Below are 19081 nucleotides of genomic sequence, written 5' to 3'. Positions count from 1 at the left end.
AAAAAAAAAAAAAAAAAAAACCTGATATGGGTTCTGATCCTTTCCTTCACTGTCCAAAATGTTTGCTTTACCAATATGCGATTACTCAAATCACACTATTACATACAAACAAGCAATAACCGAACAAAGGCAAACTGAAGATGCCAGATGAAGGGAATGCAACTTCAGCACCAGAGGGGGTTTCCAAGGATTTGAACTCACCCAGTTTTGTCTTCTTCAGTTGATGGGACTCCATGACTGTCTGCAGCTCTTGGTATTTCTGTGTCAGAGTGGCTTTTAAGTTGTCCATCCTGGGCTGGTAAAGCAGGTTTGCCTCTGCCAAGCTCCGGTTGCCAGCAAGTGTCATCTCTTTACTGAGCTGAAGATTCTGGGCCTGCAAAAAGTCAAAAACACACCATTATTAGAGGAACGCTCACAAACATCCATTCCAAGATGTGAAGAACCCAGAAATGTGAGCTCTCCTTATTCCCAATATTTATCTCAAATCAGTGTTACTGCCTCTCCTAATTCAGTTACCATCAATGTGATCATAAGAGACCCTCCCGTCATCTCAGTGGGCCCAGGGTACAGGTAATGGAGCAGATTGTGGAACCAAGAGTCTTTGTGCATTTCTTAGGGATCTCCGTGTACGCTCATTCTGTACGAACCAAGGCAAAAACTATTGGTATATTTTCTTTCCAAGTTAAATGCAATAAAGAAAATACCACATTATGTCCAATAGATGGAGCTGAGGCGCATAGGAGATAAATACATCATTCCTGGGCTCCTCAGCTCCATCTATTGGACATAATGGGGAATTTTCCTGATATTACATTTGACTGGGAAAGAAAATATACCATTTACATTCATTTTTGATGGGTGACGGGTGATATCTTGGAGATCGGAGATGTAGCCCGGGGGCAGAGTAGTGGATGGCTTTGCATGTTGTTGTTAGTATTATGAATTGTATGCATTGCACTGCTGGAAGTCAGTGGGGGGGATTGGCAGAGAGGGGGCAGCCATTACATTTTAGGATGGGTCTATAAAACAGACATTCACATAGCCTACTTGTAAAGAGCAGCTTTATTGAAGTCAAACACTATTATTGTGAAAGGATACAGATGTGAGATATCATATTCTTGTGTCTCATGACACTGCCGATCCCAGTCATGGGCTTCATGAGGTAATCTTACCACACTTTGTCACACACCCTCAGCACATGTGATGGCACCAAGATATCTGTAGTGATATTACACAACGATACAATAGTGTGTGCAGTCTGAATCACTGCGATACCGTACCTATAAACCTAACACAGTATCTGAGCTATTTGACTTTTAGCTGCAAACTGAAATGTTACAGCAAGGTGCAGCTCTACGGAATCTCCATCACAGCCTTCCTGGGGTTTGAAAATGTTCCTTTTATACCAAAACAGACCCTGGCCATTCATTGCCACTTAAAACCGAATTCCAGACAAATACACACCTGAAATACAGATATGGGAGCCCTTTTATCTGACAAAGGATTTGTAGGTCTGTCTAGTTCTGAGTTTACACAGCACAGTCCTGCCTGGGCGAGGAGAGGACCGGAGTCCATTGCTTTTCTTTCATTCATAGCTCATTTCTCTTCTCTCTGCTCTCTTCCCCTAACCACATTCTTCTAGCTCTACAGCACACCGGATTGGCTCCTTGTGCCGTTTCTCCCATGTCTAAGTGCTTCTGTACACAGACTGCAGGAGGGCAATACCAAGTCACATTCAGGAACTTACAATGCTTGCATTAAAAAAAAAAAACGGTAAATTGAATTGCAACCGCTCTGGAATGCACACGCTTTCGGTGTGAACAAACCCTAAAGGATCGGGTGAATAAAACATTGTTATTTTTGACCCTAGCCAAAAACAAGCACTTAATCCTTGCAGTGCAGGGGTAGCCCCACTGCATGGGTTAATAACTATTTTACCCAGAGCTGTTCTTTAAAATTTGCTAAAAGAACTCCCGAGAGAAATAAATGCAGTTTGCCCGGCCGTCTCTGACTTCTGTAACAATAACCTCTGACTTTCATTAACAATAAAGCCAGAATGTGCATGCAGATCAAAAAGCCAGGACTAGGTTGAGGGCCTTAAAGTATTGAAGCCATCGCATCATCATGAAAGACAGGGAAGTAGCATTTTCATAAGGAAATGTCAGCCTCAAGCTTGGGTTTCCTATAGGCTTGATCCCAAAGCAGAAAATAGGACCTTTAAAAGAACATTTCTATGGATTTTTTAAAGCTATCATACAGGTAGTGAGAGGCTTGACTTCCAAACCAGGACACTTGGAAGATGCTTGGTTGAAAAAGGAGCAAACAATAGGATTAGTTCCCAGCAATTCCCCTGGAGCTCCTTTGTAACACTGCCAGATGAACACCATTGTGAGCAGCTCAGTGTGTTATCTCGCCAGCAGCCTGCTGCTTCTCCCCCTCACTGCCGGCCTGGATTATACCAACTGGAAGAAAGAGGTTCTATTTTCCCATAGGAACAACCTTCCCGTGGTTAGAAAAGGAGACGGGACATCAGATCAGTGGCTACACATTGGTCTACTAGTTGTTTCATAAGCCAGCAGCTTTACTGATCGCTGGAAGACAATAGGGGATGAGTAGTATAGCCTGCCAGGACAGAAAGGGAAAGCTTCAAATACATCTTCCAAACTGGACAGCAATTCCCAGTGCAGTGGAAAGTCTGTAGTTTGTATTTCAAACTCAACTCCCCATTTCCACAAAATCAGATCAAATCAGGGGTTAACTATAACCGAACAGAGATGTACAAAAAGTCTCTCCTTGTAAAAAGCCAGCCATGGTCATCTGAAAATCAGAACTACAATGTGCTTCCTGTAGATGACATGAGGTTTCCTGTGCAGGTGCATTATAGAAAATGTTCACCCACAAATAGCTGCAAACAGGAGACTAACAGAAATATCTGCATGTCTATTGGATGTCCGACATTCATGTTGTCGACGGGCAGCGGCAAGTCGGGAAGCTCACCGGGAGGAGAGGGCCAGACGCATGTCCTCAGCGTGGGCGTGGCGTAAGCGGGTATACCAGCGTAGGTGCGAGCGGCTTAACTGACGTGGACGTGGCGTAAGCGGCGGGCGTGAGCGGGAAATTTGAATTTTAGCCGACGAATCGACGATGGAAAACGTTGACAACGTTTTCCATCGTCGATTTTAATCAAATAATTGTTGCAGCTCTATTCATAATCCACCTCTAGTGTGTGCAGGAAGACGGGGAGCACTCATAATCCACCTCTCGTGCGTGCAGGAAGACGGGGAGCACTCATAATCCACCTCTCGTGCGTGCAGGAAGACGGGGAGCACTCATAATCCACCTTTCGTGCGTGCAGGAAGAAGGGGAGTACTCATAATCCACATCTCGTGCGTGCAGGAAGACGGGGAGCACTCATTCCACCTCTCGTGCGTGCAGGAAGACGGGGAGCACTCATAATCCCCCTCTCGTGCGTGCAGGAAGACGGGGGAGTATTCATAATCCACCTTTCGTGCGTGCAGGAAGAAGGGGAGTACTCGTAATCCACCTCTCGTGCGTGGAGGAAGACGGGGAGTACTCATAATCCACCTCTAGTGTGTGCAGGAAGACGGGGAGCACTCATAATCCACCTCTCGTGCGTGGAGGAAGACCGGGAGTACTCATATTCCACCTCTCGTGCGTGGAGGAAAACGGGGAGTACTCATAATCCACCTCTAGTGTGTGCAGGAAGACGGGGAGCACTCATAATCCACCTCTCGTGCGTGGAGGAAGACCGGGAGTACTCATATTCCACCTCTCGTGCGTGCAGGAAGACGGGGAGCACTCATAATCCACCTCTCATGTGTGTGTGTGGGGATGAAGACGTGGAGTATTCATAATCCATGTAGTCCTCTGCAGAGTAAGCACCTATTCAGTCCTCTAACCTGATCTCTGAACCTTCATATCTTATATCTGTATAATAATGGAATCTTAAATGCTTTACTCACACGGACAGCATGGAAAGATCAGCAGAATCAAATATGAATACACTGCATTAAAGTGATTGAGAAAAGTACAAGTCATGCAGGGAAGAAAAAAGAGGTTATACACTGTTTTATATTACTGGGATCATGTCTTCTGTTCCCACCTAGGATTATCTGCATGGAGTTTATGTTATGCCAGTGTGTGAACAGGTCTGGACAGGTGCTTCGGCTGCCTCACATACGCTGGAAAAAATACAGCTACAACAGTCAGCTTCCATATAAAACAGACCTGTACTAAAGAACGGCAACTGTGATGTCACTATGAGATACAAGAGCATGCCTTCTGTGTCCCAGCAAGCCTCTTCTAAGCACCACTTCAGCACCACCAAATATCCTTTCACAGTGGGTGTATGCTTGGGAACACCACCCCATATGATTCTACTTATGCCACCTATTTGTTTCTCAGCCATTAAGCACTGCATTGTGGGAGGGATAAGGTGTGCTTATTCTTCCTATACTCTGGCCGTTTTCATGGGCTGTACTGGCACTACAATGGGTTTGCTGGAACACAGGACAGATCTTTATGCTGCCAAATGTACAGAAACAACAGTTAGTTTCAACATGTTTCTTAGGCACAGGTGTAAAGGCATGGTCTAACTTTAGAGAAATACACACACACACACACACTTTTTGGTATCGAAGCTTGCAGAGTACTGCATTGTGCACATTCTCCTAAAGACTGTGCCATCCCCAGAACCATAAGACAGGAAATGTGTTAGAACTGCAGAACACCTCGCCTCTCTTCTCCATAACTTTGGGGTGTGTTGTAGTCTCAACACACTTCCAGATTACATCAGTCAAGATAAGACTACAGTAAGCACAGGATAGCACTAGATTTCTGGTAGACTCAACAGGAATTTTTTGCACTTCTTGAACAGATTAAAAATAATGCATTGAGTGGTGTATTCAGCAAGTGAAGTGCGATAGGTCCGGCACTCTGTGCAGCACTGCATAATAGGCGGAGCCCGATCTATCCCGGGTCCCTATTGGCTGGTCGCGGCACTCCACCTTAACATGGTTCCCCAGACGGACATCAGCCATGGCCGCGACAGCATTAACGTCGTGGCGAGCCTTTATGGCTCGTCCCTGATTGGCCACACGCACTTTAAAGTTGGAGATGAGGAAGGTGACGTTATGTTCGGATTAAGGGGCGTGCCCCGGAAAAGCGTTAACGTCACTAGCACACAGGAATCGCCCAGTGGATGTCTAACTGCTTGTCAGCTTTCATTCCATGGCTGTGTGACACTCATGTTTGTGAGTAGCTTTCTGTTTCTACCATATGATTATTGAAATAAAATTGACCAGCACCAGGAAAGGCACCCCCTTTGTGCTTATTTTCAATAATAATATTACAGGTATAAAGAACACTGATGTCTGAGGCTTAAGGCTAGGTCCAGTTACAACAGGGAATAGGAAATGCAACAGACTGCTTATCTCCAGAGCTGTAGAAATATGGATGAAACCAGAGATGAAGAAATGTTTTCAGTGCAATGTTTGGCACCTTAGTCTCTGCTCCAGTTAGACAGAAATGTTAGGTTTTCATTCTGTGGGGGAAACCATGCAGTGTGTGGCTTCCTGTGCGCCTCTACTACCCTCACACTAGGAGACTTGCAGCTCTGTCATTACCATAAAGCTGAACTCCAGGCAAACAGATAAATACATACAGGTGAAACACGATTAGAATATCGTGCAAAATGGGGATGCTGACTTCATTTTCCAGCAGGACTTGGCACCTGCCCACACTGCCAAAAGCACCAAAACCTGGTTCAATGACCGTGGGATTACTGTGCTTGATTGGCCAGCAAACTCGCCTGACCTGAACCCCATAGAGAATCTATGGGGCATTGCCAAGAGAAAGATTGAGATATGAGACCGAACAATGCAGAAGAGCTGAAGGCCGCTATCGAAGCATCCTGGTCTTCCATAACACCTCAGCAGTGCCACAGGCTGATAGCTTCCATGCCACGCCGCATTGAGGCAGTAATTGCTGCAAAAGGGGCCCAAACCAAGTACCGAGTACATATGCATGCTTATACTTTTCAGAGGTGCGATATTGTTCTATGTACAATCCTTGTTTTATTGATTGCATGTAATAATCTACTTTTCTGAGATTGTGGATTTGGGGTTTTCATGAGCTGTAAGCCATAATCATCACAATTATGACAAATCACGGCTTGAACTATCTTGCTTTGCATGTAATGAGTTCATCTCATATATTAGTTTCACCTTTTAAGTTGCATTAGTGAAATAAATGAACTTTGCACGATATCTAATTTCACCTGTATATAGGAGCTGTGCTAACTGCCAAAGGATTAGTATTTCTATCCATCCAGTCCTGAAGGTTACACGGCTCTGTCACAGCAGTCCTGAGCAGACAATCTGGTTAGCACATGAACACTAACACAACTGACTCCTCCTCCCTCTCCAGTCTGAGCTCATTGGGGGAATTTATCAAAACTGGAGCAGATAAAGCTGGAGCATTTGCCCACAGCAACCAATCAGCTTCTCTCTTCTGTTCCCTCAGTTAAGCTTTGAAAATGAAACATCAAAAGCTGATTGGTTGCTGTAGGCAACTGCGCCAGATTCTGTCTGCTCCAGTTTTCATAAATTCCCTTCATAGTGTCGTTCGCCTGGAGTTTTAAAGCAGACAAATTGACATTATTAACAAAAATGTATGTTATTTGTGTATCACTCGGCTGTAGATCATCAAATCATCTCTGAATTGGTGCTGAGACTGTCCTTCCTTCTGGAGGGTGGCAACTTTTGTTCCCCATGGTCCCCCGTGTGTGTTGTAAAGTAGTCACCGCTCCAAGCTCGCTGCCGTGATGGACTACACTCTCAGGTTTAGTTTACTAATTTGTATTGAGATTGTAGTCCATCACAGGAGTGAGCTAGGATCGGTGACTACTTTACAACACACACGGGGGACCATGGGGAACAAAAGTTGCCACCCTCCAGAAGGAAGGACAGTCTCAGCACCAATTCAGAGATGATTAGAAGATATACAGCCCAGTGATACCCAAATAAGATACAGTATTGTTGATAGGGTACCTGAATGCATTTTGAAGGTTTAACACTTGGGTTTAGTGTCACTTTAAAGCCACACACAGCTCTATCTTCTTTAAAAAAAAAACAACCCAGAAATATGGGAACTAACATGGTTGAGACAGAAGGTCAGTGGTTACCTGAATTTGCATTTGCAGCCTGTCAACTGCACATTCAGTAGATGGAAATCGGAGTTGTTATAATAAAAGACTATACAAGCACAACTGTGACTGGCCCGATGTGAAGCAACCTTAAAGCTGCAGATACCATATTGTGTACTCCTCATCCACTCCTTTGTGATTGGAGATGTAGGGCCACCAATGCAGTTCCATAAACTTCAGAATCTTGATGATCATTTTTAAAACATATCTGTGCACAAAGTATCAGCTTCATAACTCGCATGTTTCACATTCGGCTCGAATAGCAAGGCAAAGAACTCGGAAGAGGTGTGAAGCGGAGAATGCAGCAAATGCGTATCCTAAAACTGATAGAAGGTATAGACACCGGGGAGGTATAGAAATGCAAGAATGTCACACTAGAAAAACCCTGCAGTGCCAATTGTGGAATTCAATACCACTAAATGTTATGTAGTAGTCTGGTTTAACTTCTGAGCTTACCAGTGATAGAAGCTGGCAACTCCAAGCACGTATGAATCCTCTAAATACTACATTGGTCCTTTACAAACCACATGCACGCCGTGGTACAAAGTCAAGAGCTTTAGTTCCAAAAGCATCCTTCTCAGCATTACTATGTGGCCTCAAACCATGTCCTCTCTCAAATATACACGATTCTCAGAAGAATAGCAGTTTTTGGTGCTGCCTGTTTCCCCAATGGGGAGATTGTCTCCATTTATCACCCAGACTGAAACAGAGAAAATTAAACACATTTTGGAGGTGTCACCAGAAGAGAAAAAGGAAATTATTTCAGTGGTGACACGTTGAGGAGATTTCTCACATCTCAGACAGATCTCCTCTTACTACCCATTGTGTCTACAGAAGACTAGGTGAAGGAAAGTCTAATCAATGGGAAGGCAGAAAAAACATCCAGTTTTAGAGTGGACCTTTACCCATATCTTTAAAGGAGATCTATGAGGAGAGTGATTTCCACTCATCCTCATAGTTAGAGCCGACATGTGACAAAGAAGCTGCCACCGGTCCGCTCTATCGATCGGGAAGTGAGCAGAAACATGCCGTGGTCCGCTCACTTCCCGATAGTCTCCCTGCAGTCACGGCTCCCCGCAGAGATTCCCCCCTCTCCAATCCTGCAGCGCTGACTGGAGGAATGAACGGGGGAAGGGGCGGGCACAGCTGGCTCTGCCTCTAGATAGGCAGAGCCAGCTGCCACTCACGCAGCTGGGTGGATCCCGACAGTACTGTTGGGATCCATCCTGGCTGCGGCACTCTCAGTATATCGTGGGCAATGGGCCGCTAGATACTGAGCTTTGGGTGACATCATACTTCTAGATAATTGCCGGCTTTGTATTCTTTGCATACACCATCGTTCTTTTCTTCCCCAGTTTCCTGGCAGTGGCCATGTTTACTACGTGCAGATTACTAGCTCTCCTTTTACCTCCTGGATTTCTGGCACATGGAACCATGCACATCATCTCAGGGGAGGAAGATGCCTTTCCCTGAGATCTCACAGGATTACAGATGATTTCCCAGCATGCTCTGCTGATAAGGCAATCCCAGTGTGCATTGTGTTGGCAAACTGAAGTCATTTGCACTTTCAAAGCAGGAAGTGAATGTTCTGCAACCTGGTAAGTATTTCAAAATCACAGCATTTTACACCTGACATGTCTAGGTTAATAATAGGCATCATATATAGATCTACATAGATATAGATATAGATATATCTATCTATATATATGCATTGGGAGAATTTAATTTTTGAGTGTAAAGGTCCACTTGAACTATTCACTGCACTAAAATGACAAAAACGTTTTGTCTTTAGATACACAAAGTAGACCGTGAGCAGACAGATGGACTCCACAGCATGTGGGGGTACAAATGAGGGCAGTAGGTATGCTGGGACTTGTATTTCTACAGCCAGGAGGAATGCCTTTTGGATATGTTAGGACTTTGAATTCTATACAGGCAGAAGAAACATGAGTAAGAGGAGCCACCATTCAAGTGTTACAGACACATGCCAAGTGATTTATTGATCTGTAATTCCACAGAGACATAATTAATTGATCTGTAATTCCACAGAGACATAAGGGAGACCACCAGGGTACGTGAGAATTGTAGTTCTATAGAGATTAAATGGTAGGATGTCCTGGGATATTTAGTTCTACAAAAGGCAAGTGAGAAAATGATGTGTCAAAGTGTGGCAAAAGCAATGATTGATGTTGCTGGCAATGACAGGGGATTGTTTTGCTCCCCTGTCACCAACTACACAGCGTCCCACAGCACCTCCTCCCCTCCCTGCCTACAATCTATGCATAGGCAGATTGTGCTCGGGCGATGCTGTACTGCAGGACAGCCCATGTCAACTAGAAAATTATCCTGCTGGCTCCTGAATGCCATATTCATTTGTCCACTCCTGACATAGGGTGCCCAGCAGATCCCTCCCCAGGTGGTCCTGCTGCACAGATTTCTTTAGAGCCCTGACAATCTTTCTGCAGGGCCATGCTTTTCAGAGAGGGAGGGAGATTTGAGGATATATCTGCGATGTGCCTGGAGGTTAGCTTGAAATTTATTGGGGTACCATGCTGTAGAAAACGGATACAGGATCCACCAGCGAGACAGAATAAAAATAGAAAGTAGTCTCATCTAGTGGATTGCTATGGACAGCAATGACACTTATTTTTTTACAGAACAAAAGGAAAGAGCAAAATGAGGAAGCAATATAAAACAAGGTCATTAAAAACATAAGCGAACAAGAAAAAGCCTGTTGCAGTCAAGGAAAGGAAGATTAGAACTGGTGCTTATTAGAGAGGAGCAGCCCAAGTTTGTCCTAGCAGCTGCCTTGAAACAAGCCAAGCAAAGCATGTGATCCTTCTAGAAATGGAAAAGCAGCTCAGTTAACACAAGTCGACAACCTTACCTGTCTATTGTCATAGCTGAGGAAGGATCACTTACACCTGACACCCAACAACACAAAAACATGTCACTAGGTGATCATGCAAACATTGAGCTCCAAGAGAAACCTCTTCAAGAAGAACTCCCAATGAAAAAAACATATATGACATATTTCACATGGATATCTTGCAATAAAATGTTTTCCTTGAAATAAGCGCTGAGCACTACTTTGATGAAGCCAACACATATATGTTCTCAACTGTCCAACTACTGTTGCTTGAGGTAGTGCTTCTAGTGACTATTACAGGTTCACCTAACTCCAGTGTAGATCACACACACCAACATTATATACATAAATAAAGGTGTATAATTTAAAGCAGATTAAAGTCTAGGGCTGCAACCAACTAATCGATTAATCGAATAGTTGTCAACTATTCTCATTATCAATTATTTGGTTGGATCCCCTAGCTCTCTCCTCCATGCTGGCAGGAGGGCACAGCAAGCAGTGGGCGGGTGCAGTAGTCAGCCTGCTATTGCAATGTGAAATGGCCAATAGCAGGCCTGCTATTGCACCAGCCCACTACCTTCTATATTTACATTCAGCTGCCATCTGCAGAATCTTGCCACTGGCAGCTGTCATACCCTGGCTGAAGCTATTTAAGTGCCATCTGCTTACAATACAATTATTTTTTAAAAACAGTTACAAAAAAGGTGGAAAAAAGTCATTTTCGGTTTGGGCCTGACAAATAATCATTAGTTGCAGCTCTATTATTAAAGTCCCTTCCTGCTTGCTACTTAAACACTGTAATACATGTGCTGTAATACTAACCTACAAGTGGAAGCAGCCATCTTTATTCTCTATTGGTGAGTTTCTTCCTGTTACAAAGAGGAACTAGGTCTGAGCGAAGGAGAAGCAGTGATCAGCTGCTCACAAAGAGGCCGGTACAGCTTGTAGGTCATTTCAGCGCCTGCAATGGACTTGCATCATTGTGCAAAGGCAGTTTTCTTTCAGGGGTATTAAATCTCTTCTTTCTTCCCAGAAGAAAGAAGGCTCAAAAGAGATGCTCACTAGTCATTGCGGTCACGTGATCAAACTGTCCAATGACTACCAGCCGTTGCAAGTATGCAGGAAGCTACACAGCTTCCTGTGGCTGTGTAATGAAGCTTTTAAGTGTCTGGAGTTGTTAGTTTACCTATGATAAAGTGAACTTAGCCATAAATTTGCATCTGAGCTCAGTTTGAGAGGCTTCTCAGATATTAAGAGTTCCTTATAGTGCATTTGACCCCTTACTGACCTGTTTTCATGTTGCCTAATACATTCCCATTGACTTGTATGAGGAGAAAGGCAAGTCCTTACGACTTTAAAAAAAAAACAAAAACACAGCAGCAAGGGAGGTTGGGAGTGCAGGAACCTGTGGACAGACTATAGACATGCTAGTATTTACATATTCTTATTTTCCCTCAATTACCTCTGGAGCTGCTGGCACTGCGGATCAATTAAACCTCATATTAAACAAAAGAAGCAGTGAAGTAGTTAAAGTAATTCTCTCAAACTCCGCTCACCCTGTTCGCTTTCCCCATCAGTGACTCAACAGCCTTCCAATTTCTATTGTAAAACATAGAGCAGGTGCTTATGTCTTTAGCCTGGCCACAGGTTCACTTTAAAGAGACCCTGCCATTTTGGCCATTCAGGGCAAACTGACAGTGCCTGTGAAAAGGCCTTCTCCCAACCTACTGACATTCACCTCTCCAGTAAGCCCCTGCCTCTCCTTCCTCATCCATCGACTTCTAGACCTGAGCATGGTCAGACCTGAGTGGGAGGTCACATCCCCTTGGCAAACAGATTCTCGCTTTCATTTTCTAAGCTGCCCTAGAAACACACAATGGAGAACCTGATTGGCCTCTGGGGGCAATGCAAACAGCTCAATCACCACCAGTCAGACCATCTATTATAAATGAAATATATACAATGAGCACTTGACAGCCAGCAAATACAAGTACACTCAAGTCAGAGATTAATGCAAATGACTGGTAAAGTCAACGTTTGTGTCTTGCTGATTCTCTTACGTACTTCTACGTACGTCTACCACACAGACTCTACCTGACTGAGATCAATAGACTCCACAGTCTCGAATGACTGGTAACCAAAGGAAATGTGATCTAGGCAAGCGACATTCAATAAGTACCCCATGGCATGATTCACCATAACTCAAGTACCCCCTCACATATGGACACCTATTACAAGCAGTGCCCCCCAATTGCATTAAAAAAAAAAAAACTCTAAATGAAATAGTCCCTCGGGTGTCTTACAAGCATTTCCTTTAAATTTACAGGAGAACTGCACATAAAACACACATTTTTAAAATGCAAACAAGCTACCTAACCCAAATCTTCCTTTACTTTTTGAATGAACCATAAAAAAGGGTCATAAACTAATGTCCCAAAATCTGTTGAGTCTGCAGCAGAAGTATGCCTGTGATATGACACAGCTCCTGGGGGGGTCACTGACATCAAGAAAATACAGACTAAACGGCTTGATTTACCAGTGACCCCCGCCCTCCATTTCCCAAAGCCATATCAACAAATTAGGAACAAGCACTCGGCTTGGATTTAATGCTGCAGCTCACAATCAAACAACAAAGAGCAAGATGACACAAGTCTGAAATTATTAACTGCAGTTGTATCCCCTCTATAAAGACGCGCAATGATATTCATCCAATACAGTTACAGTGCGAGAAGGAAACCACAGCATGTTTCTATACACTCCTGTAACAGATATCCCTCAGTGGATGTGGTTAACAGTGCCAAGGATCATCATCTGTATATTACTTCCTTATTTTACAGCCACAGCCATTAGGTTTTTCCCATGTTTGCATGCAGACCAAGCCGTCCAGTGAAAGTGACAGTTGACAGGGGTTGGGGCAAACTTTAAGCCTGCATGTACACCTGTCCTGTGAACGCGCATGACGTTCACACGTGTTTGTGTGCCATGTTTGCTGCCCATGCAGTCGCAACAAAGAAGCTCATGTAGCAGATTCTGCGACACGTGTTCTGCATTTTTTGCTTCTGCGTTTGTGTACGTTTTCATGTGCGCAAAGGTGGAGCAAAAACATGCGTCTTCCTGGCCGAGCTTCGGTAGCCATTAGAAACTCATGGCAATGCAAGAGCATTGCACGTTTTGCCATGTTTCTATGAACGCGCCAAATGCATGCAATCACGGAACGTGCAGGTGTGAATGCGGACTAACACCGTCGGAGTTTTGTCTTGCGATGGCTGTAAGGTAATTAAAAGCTCGTACGATCTGCCCATCCTGGACAGGCAGATCGTACTTGCGATCAGCGCAAGCCCGCCTCGCTGAGGGGAGGGCTTCCGATGACTGCAATGCAAAGCGGCAGTGTGCCATTTGTCTTACGAGCATGCCACAAACCCGCCGAAAATCTTACGCTTTTCGGCTGGTTTTTCAACGTGCTCGTAAGACAAAAGACGTGCGACCATACAGTAGGAACGGTCGCACGCCTTCCATACACCTGCCGACTATCGTACGATCGCGGGATTTCCAGCGATTATCGTATGATAACCGGCAGGTGTATGGCCAGCTTAAGAGGTACACTATATTGCCAAAAGCATTGGGACAACCCTCCGAATCATTGGATTCAGGTGTTCCAATCACCTTCATGGCCACAGGTGTAAAAAAAAAACAAAAAAAAAAAAACCACGTAGGCATGCAGACGCTTCTACAAACATCTGTGAAAGAATGGGTCGTTGTCAGGAGCTCAGTGAACTCAAGCATGGTATCCTGATAGGTTGTCACCTGAGCAATAAGTCCATCCGTGACACTCCCTTGCTGCTAAATATTCCACAGTCACCTGTTAGTAGTATTATAACAAAGTGGAAGCAACTGGGAACAACAGCAACTCAGCCACGAAGTGGTAGGCCACGTAAAATGACAGAGCGGAGTCAGCGCATGCTGAAGCGCACAGTGCGCAGAAGTCGCCAACTGTCTGCAGAGTCAATAGCTACAGACCTCCAAACTTCATGTGACCTTCAGATTGGTACAACAGTGCGTAGAGAGCTTCATGGAATGGGTTTCCATGGCCGAGCAACTGCATCCAAGCCTTACATCACCAAGTGCAATGCAAAGTGTCAGATGTAGTGGTGTAAAGCACGCCGCCACTGGACTCTAGAGAAGTGGAGACGTGTTCTCTGAAGTGACGAATCACTCTTCTCTGTCTGGCAATCCGATGGACGTGTCTGGGTTTGGCAGTTGCCAGGAGAACGGTACTTGCCTGACTGCATTGTGCCAAGTGTAAAGTTTGGTGGAGGGGGGATTATGGTGTGGAGTTGTTTTTCCAGGGGTTGGGCTTGGCCCCTTAGTTCCAGTGACGGGAACTCTTAAGGCATCAGCATACCAAGACATTTTGGACAATTTCATGCTCCCAACTTTGTGGTAACAGTTTGGGGATGGCCCCTTCCTGCACCAACATGATTGTGCACCAGTGCACAAAGCAAGGTCCAGAAATACATGGATGAGTGAGTTTGTGGTGGAGGAACTTGACTGGCCTGCACAGAGTCCTGACCTCAACCAGATAGAACACCTTTGGGATGAATTAGAGCGCAGACTGCGAGCCAGGCCTTCTCGTCCAACATCAGTACCTGACCTCACAAATGCGCTTCTGGAAGAATGGTCAAACATTCCCATAGACACACTCCTAAACCTTGTGGACGCCTTCCCAGAAGAGTTGAAGCTGTTATAGCGGCAAAGGGTGGGCTACATAAATATTGAACCCTACGGACTAAGACTGGGATGCCATTAAAGTTCATGTGCGTGCAAAGGCAAGCGTCCCAATACTTTTGGCAATATAAGGTATGTTTATATACAACAAGCAGAGACTTCATTGACACATTTCATGACTGCAAAACACGCAAGTCTCCTCTTCATGTATTTCTGACGCCACCTTTTGAACAGATAAAGAAGCAGCATGTTTATTTTGGAGTGCAGTCATCCATTTATTGATACTGACTTGCAGGTCTGTTGACATATCCAAAACTGGAGGTTATCCCACTTATGGTGTCATCAGAGATGTCCAGGAAGGAGAAACAATGGTAGAAAGAGGAAGTAAAGTTGGCCATACAGCAGTAGAATTTTGTTGGGAAAATTGTTTTTTCAGAACATTGTTCGATTTCTAATAGTTAATGGGGTGAAACCGACAATTGTTCTCGACTGTAGTGACGGAAAAAATACTTTTTATCAGTGAATGTGGTAATTGTTCAGGAAACACTGTTCATTCCAAATTCTAATGTGAAAACCAAACCAAAATGTTATAACAGCATTCACCAAGTCCCTGCTGGCATTATCGAATGTTCTGTATGAATGTTTGTATGCAAAGTGCAGGAGGAAGACTGCAGGGAAATAAATGGAATTTGCTGGGTGTGCAGTCGGAGGAAAGGGGTGGGTGGAAAGAGAAAGATAACGGGCTACACTGACTACCAGATAGTTATTATTGTATTGTTAGCTTCCTGCAACAGAGACCACACAGGAAGTGAAGAGTAATACCTCCAATGGAGAGACAGCAATACAACGTATAACCCTTTCTTCCTCTATCCAAAAGTAAAAGCTAAATCCCTGGCACGAAAACTTGAATCTAAATATATTGCTCACTAGTCACAGATAATATAAAACCAATCTGTGTGCAGCAAGTACCTTTACATACCCAGATATTATCATATAAAAGTAGTAGTGACATCACTGTGCTGTCTACAGGCTGCCTGCAGAAAATAAGAGAACACAACAGTCACCCTGCACAGAGAGCGAACAGTAGTGATTGGTCTTTATCACCGAAAGCTCTGCCACAGAGGTCAAGTTTCACACCGGATTACTGCACAGATCTGGCAGAATACACAAAGGACACCAAATTTCAAGTAAGACTATACTGTTCAAAAGTTGACACTGGAAATACTAGGAGACTTCTACATTTTGCTCTATGACTGAGCCAGGGAGCACCAAACATGTAAACAAAGTCTCTGCTTGTAGGATTTCTGATGGCAAGTTTTGACCAAATAAAGAAGCTGCATATTTATTTTGGAGTGCAGCCATCCATTTCTTGATATCGAGTTCATCAGTGATGAGCTGGCACCCGTTTATGAAGTAGAGCAGCACTGCGTGTGGAGACCAGCAAATCATGACGATCATTTCTTACCTCGGCATAGATTTACTCTGAACTGGTCTTATGCCTCGTTCAGATGGGTGGCAAAGGGGCGGTATAAACAGGTGGTTGATCAACATTTTTGCCACCCCAACTGTCCACCTAAAATAGCGGCCGCTCAGGACATGCCATGCCCACAATGCTTTGGTACCACCTGCCAAATGTGACCATTGCAATTAATGGGAACACACCACATTTGTATGGGTACGTGATGGAGGAGAGGTATTGCTATTGAAAATCCCCAATGGAGTAAAAAAAAAAAAAAAAATTATATATATAACATTTAGGAGGCGTCAGTATCACCTCCTGAATGGTGGACAGCTGCTGCTCTACCGCCTCCTGAGAAGTGATCCATCATGAATCACATTTCAGAGGGGCAGTGGAGCCTGCCACCCATGTGAACGAGGCCTTACCCAATGGTGTCTACTCTATATCGTATTGTGCAATGCCTTGTCTGGTTGTCAGATGATGTACCTGGGACAATTGTTGGTAATTCATACTGGACTTTCCTGCTCCCTATTATTGAAGTCAAACAAAATCTAGCACCCGATCACATTTTATTCCGGGGAAATCACCATCACTTTTTGTATGATCAGCAGGAAGTGAGAGCAATTGCCTCACCAATAGGGCCACAGGCAGCAATAAAAAAAACCTGACAAACTAGATCCAAACAATTAGTGTATATCACACACGTTCCAATCACACAGATAAGGAGCCGTCCACACACAGGACACTGCTAACAAGATCTTACACGCGTCGCCTCATTTCAGTATCTGTCGCCAGGAAGGAGGACTCAATACCTAGACTGCCTTGTTCTGCTCATTTCCTCCGCCATGTCTACATTTCCTAATCACTGCCTCATGAAATTGTACACACCCTGTATGAACAAAGAGTACATTACAAATGTGAAATACAGACACATGACAGAAATGCTAGTGTATCTATAGCCGAAACTTGGTTCTGGGTGAGTAGGGAAGGGTTAAAACCCGTCAGGTTACTTTTTTGTTTGCAGTCTATGAACTGTTAAAGAGATCCTTCACTTCCTGTCCCCAAGAGGAAATCTCCCAAGGTGAGGGGAAATCCCCTATAAGGCAGGTGTCCCCATTAGAAGATTTCCTCTCACCTCTTGTTCTGGGGACAAAGCTAGAATTTCCCCTCACGGTCTTTCTTGGTGAAAATGGTCATCAGTACAAATAGGGGGCAAGTCTCCCCAAAAGGGGACCCTGCAATAAAAACCTAAAAGAGGGTCTAACTCAAGGGTGAGCAAACTCCATCCCTCCAGCTGTGGTGAAACTACAAATCCCATAATGCTCTGGGGAGTCATGCCTGTAGGTGAGAATCTTGGAATGCCTCATGGGATTTGTAGTTCCACAACAGCTGGAGGGCCAGAGTCTGCCCACTGCTGGTCTAACCCTTCTCCACACCATCCAAATCTAGAGATACAGTTTAGGGATGGTTTGCAGGGCCACACTGAAACAGGTGTCTGTAGTATAATGACAGTGAGGGGCGGCACTTTCTTTTTTCTAACTTTATTTACAAGTCACAAATGACATTTTATGGACATGTATGCTATGCAGCTCTTTGGCAGTGCGGTGACTTGGGGTAACATGAGGTGCAATATGATGTGAACAATTGTTTTCTATATGCCCTGGCATTGAGTCTGCGTTGGTCTAGAAGGTGTGGGCCCTTAAAGGATGTCACCCCCCTAAGATTATTTTACCTTTCAAAAAACAAGGCAGTGGGATTTTCCCTGTAACATAAGACATCACTGAGCATAGATGATGATGAGGTGACAGATTGGAAGACAGGAGCTCATACACAAACCTGCCAGTATCACACAGACGTACAGCACCTTCCATTCCAGGACACACTCAGCAGTGTCCTCAGCACACTTCTAATTGGTGCCCACAGGCGCCCCCTCCCCTCAGCCACCCACCTCGTCCATCTCCTGGGCCATCTGCCCGAGCTTGGCGTCATCCTCCAGCAGCTCATTGAGCTGAGTAAGGGACAGATGGGCGAACTTGCTGCTATCCATAGACATTGTCACGCTGCCCCCCGAAGCCGGTCCCGAGCGAGCTATCCGGTGAGGCGGTGGCGGCCTGCAGCTCCTTCCCGGTCCCGTCACCCAGCGCTGCCCGCCTACAATGGCGATGTCTCCAGCGACCGTACCGGGCCCCGCCCATAACAGGAAGAGGCGTGCCCCGCCGTTGCAGCTGTCAACTGAGGGGAGAGGGTAGGGCGGGGCAAGCACCCGTCTAAGTCACATGTTCAGTCTGTCATGACTGACTCGGTGTTCCGGTATGAAGGTGTATAGTGATAATAGGTAGACCGAGTGACGTAATTGTGTACCTTCGTGACACGTGACTCATTTATAAAGGAAACTCGCGCTGAGAGCGATATGGGTCTGGGAATGGAATGGCTGCCATGGAGACTAGTTGCTTGGCTGGCTCTGCTTTAGGCCCCATTCACACCTGACCGTTTTGTAGCGCGTCCTACGCTCGATGAACGCTCTACAAAACGGTCAAAAAAATAAATAGCATTGTAGTCAATGGTATAGTTCCCACCTGTCCGTATTTCCGCCCGTCCCGAACGCACTACAAAACGGCCCACGCATGAAAAGGTCCCGGAGCGTTTTTTGCTGCGTATTGGTCCGTTTTGTAGGGCGTTTTCCATTTGTATACTGCCAAGTAGCCTTTGGAATCGCGCGACTTTTTTACCGCGAATCGCGGTAAAAAAAACGCGTGACGGTCGCGCGACAGACGCGCATATTACAATACGCATAGGTGTGAAT

The 19081-nt window shown here is 44.9% G+C and overlaps 1 protein-coding gene across 1 annotated transcript in view; it reads right to left on the bottom strand.

The window, feature by feature from the left end:
• The window catches only part of VPS37B (VPS37B, ESCRT-I subunit), a 23342-nt gene extending 4848 nt beyond the window's left edge, over positions 1-18494 (bottom strand). The window contains exons 1-2 of the mRNA XM_018557368.1: positions 18227-18494; positions 202-373 (exon numbers count right to left, since the gene is read on the bottom strand). Coding sequence (XP_018412870.1) covers positions 202-373; positions 18227-18331 — 277 coding nt within the window. The 5' untranslated portion in view covers positions 18332-18494. The remainder of the gene's footprint in view (positions 1-201; positions 374-18226) is intronic.
• Positions 18495-19081: the final 587 nt, after the last annotated feature.

The sequence above is a fragment of the Nanorana parkeri genome, unplaced genomic scaffold (assembly GCF_000935625.1).
Source record: "Nanorana parkeri isolate BGI_ZX_2015 unplaced genomic scaffold, ASM93562v1 scaffold13, whole genome shotgun sequence".
Classification (NCBI taxonomy): Eukaryota; Metazoa; Chordata; class Amphibia; order Anura; family Dicroglossidae; genus Nanorana; species Nanorana parkeri.
Note: the sequence above shows the minus strand (reverse complement) of the source record. Positions and strands in the feature narration are given on the sequence as shown.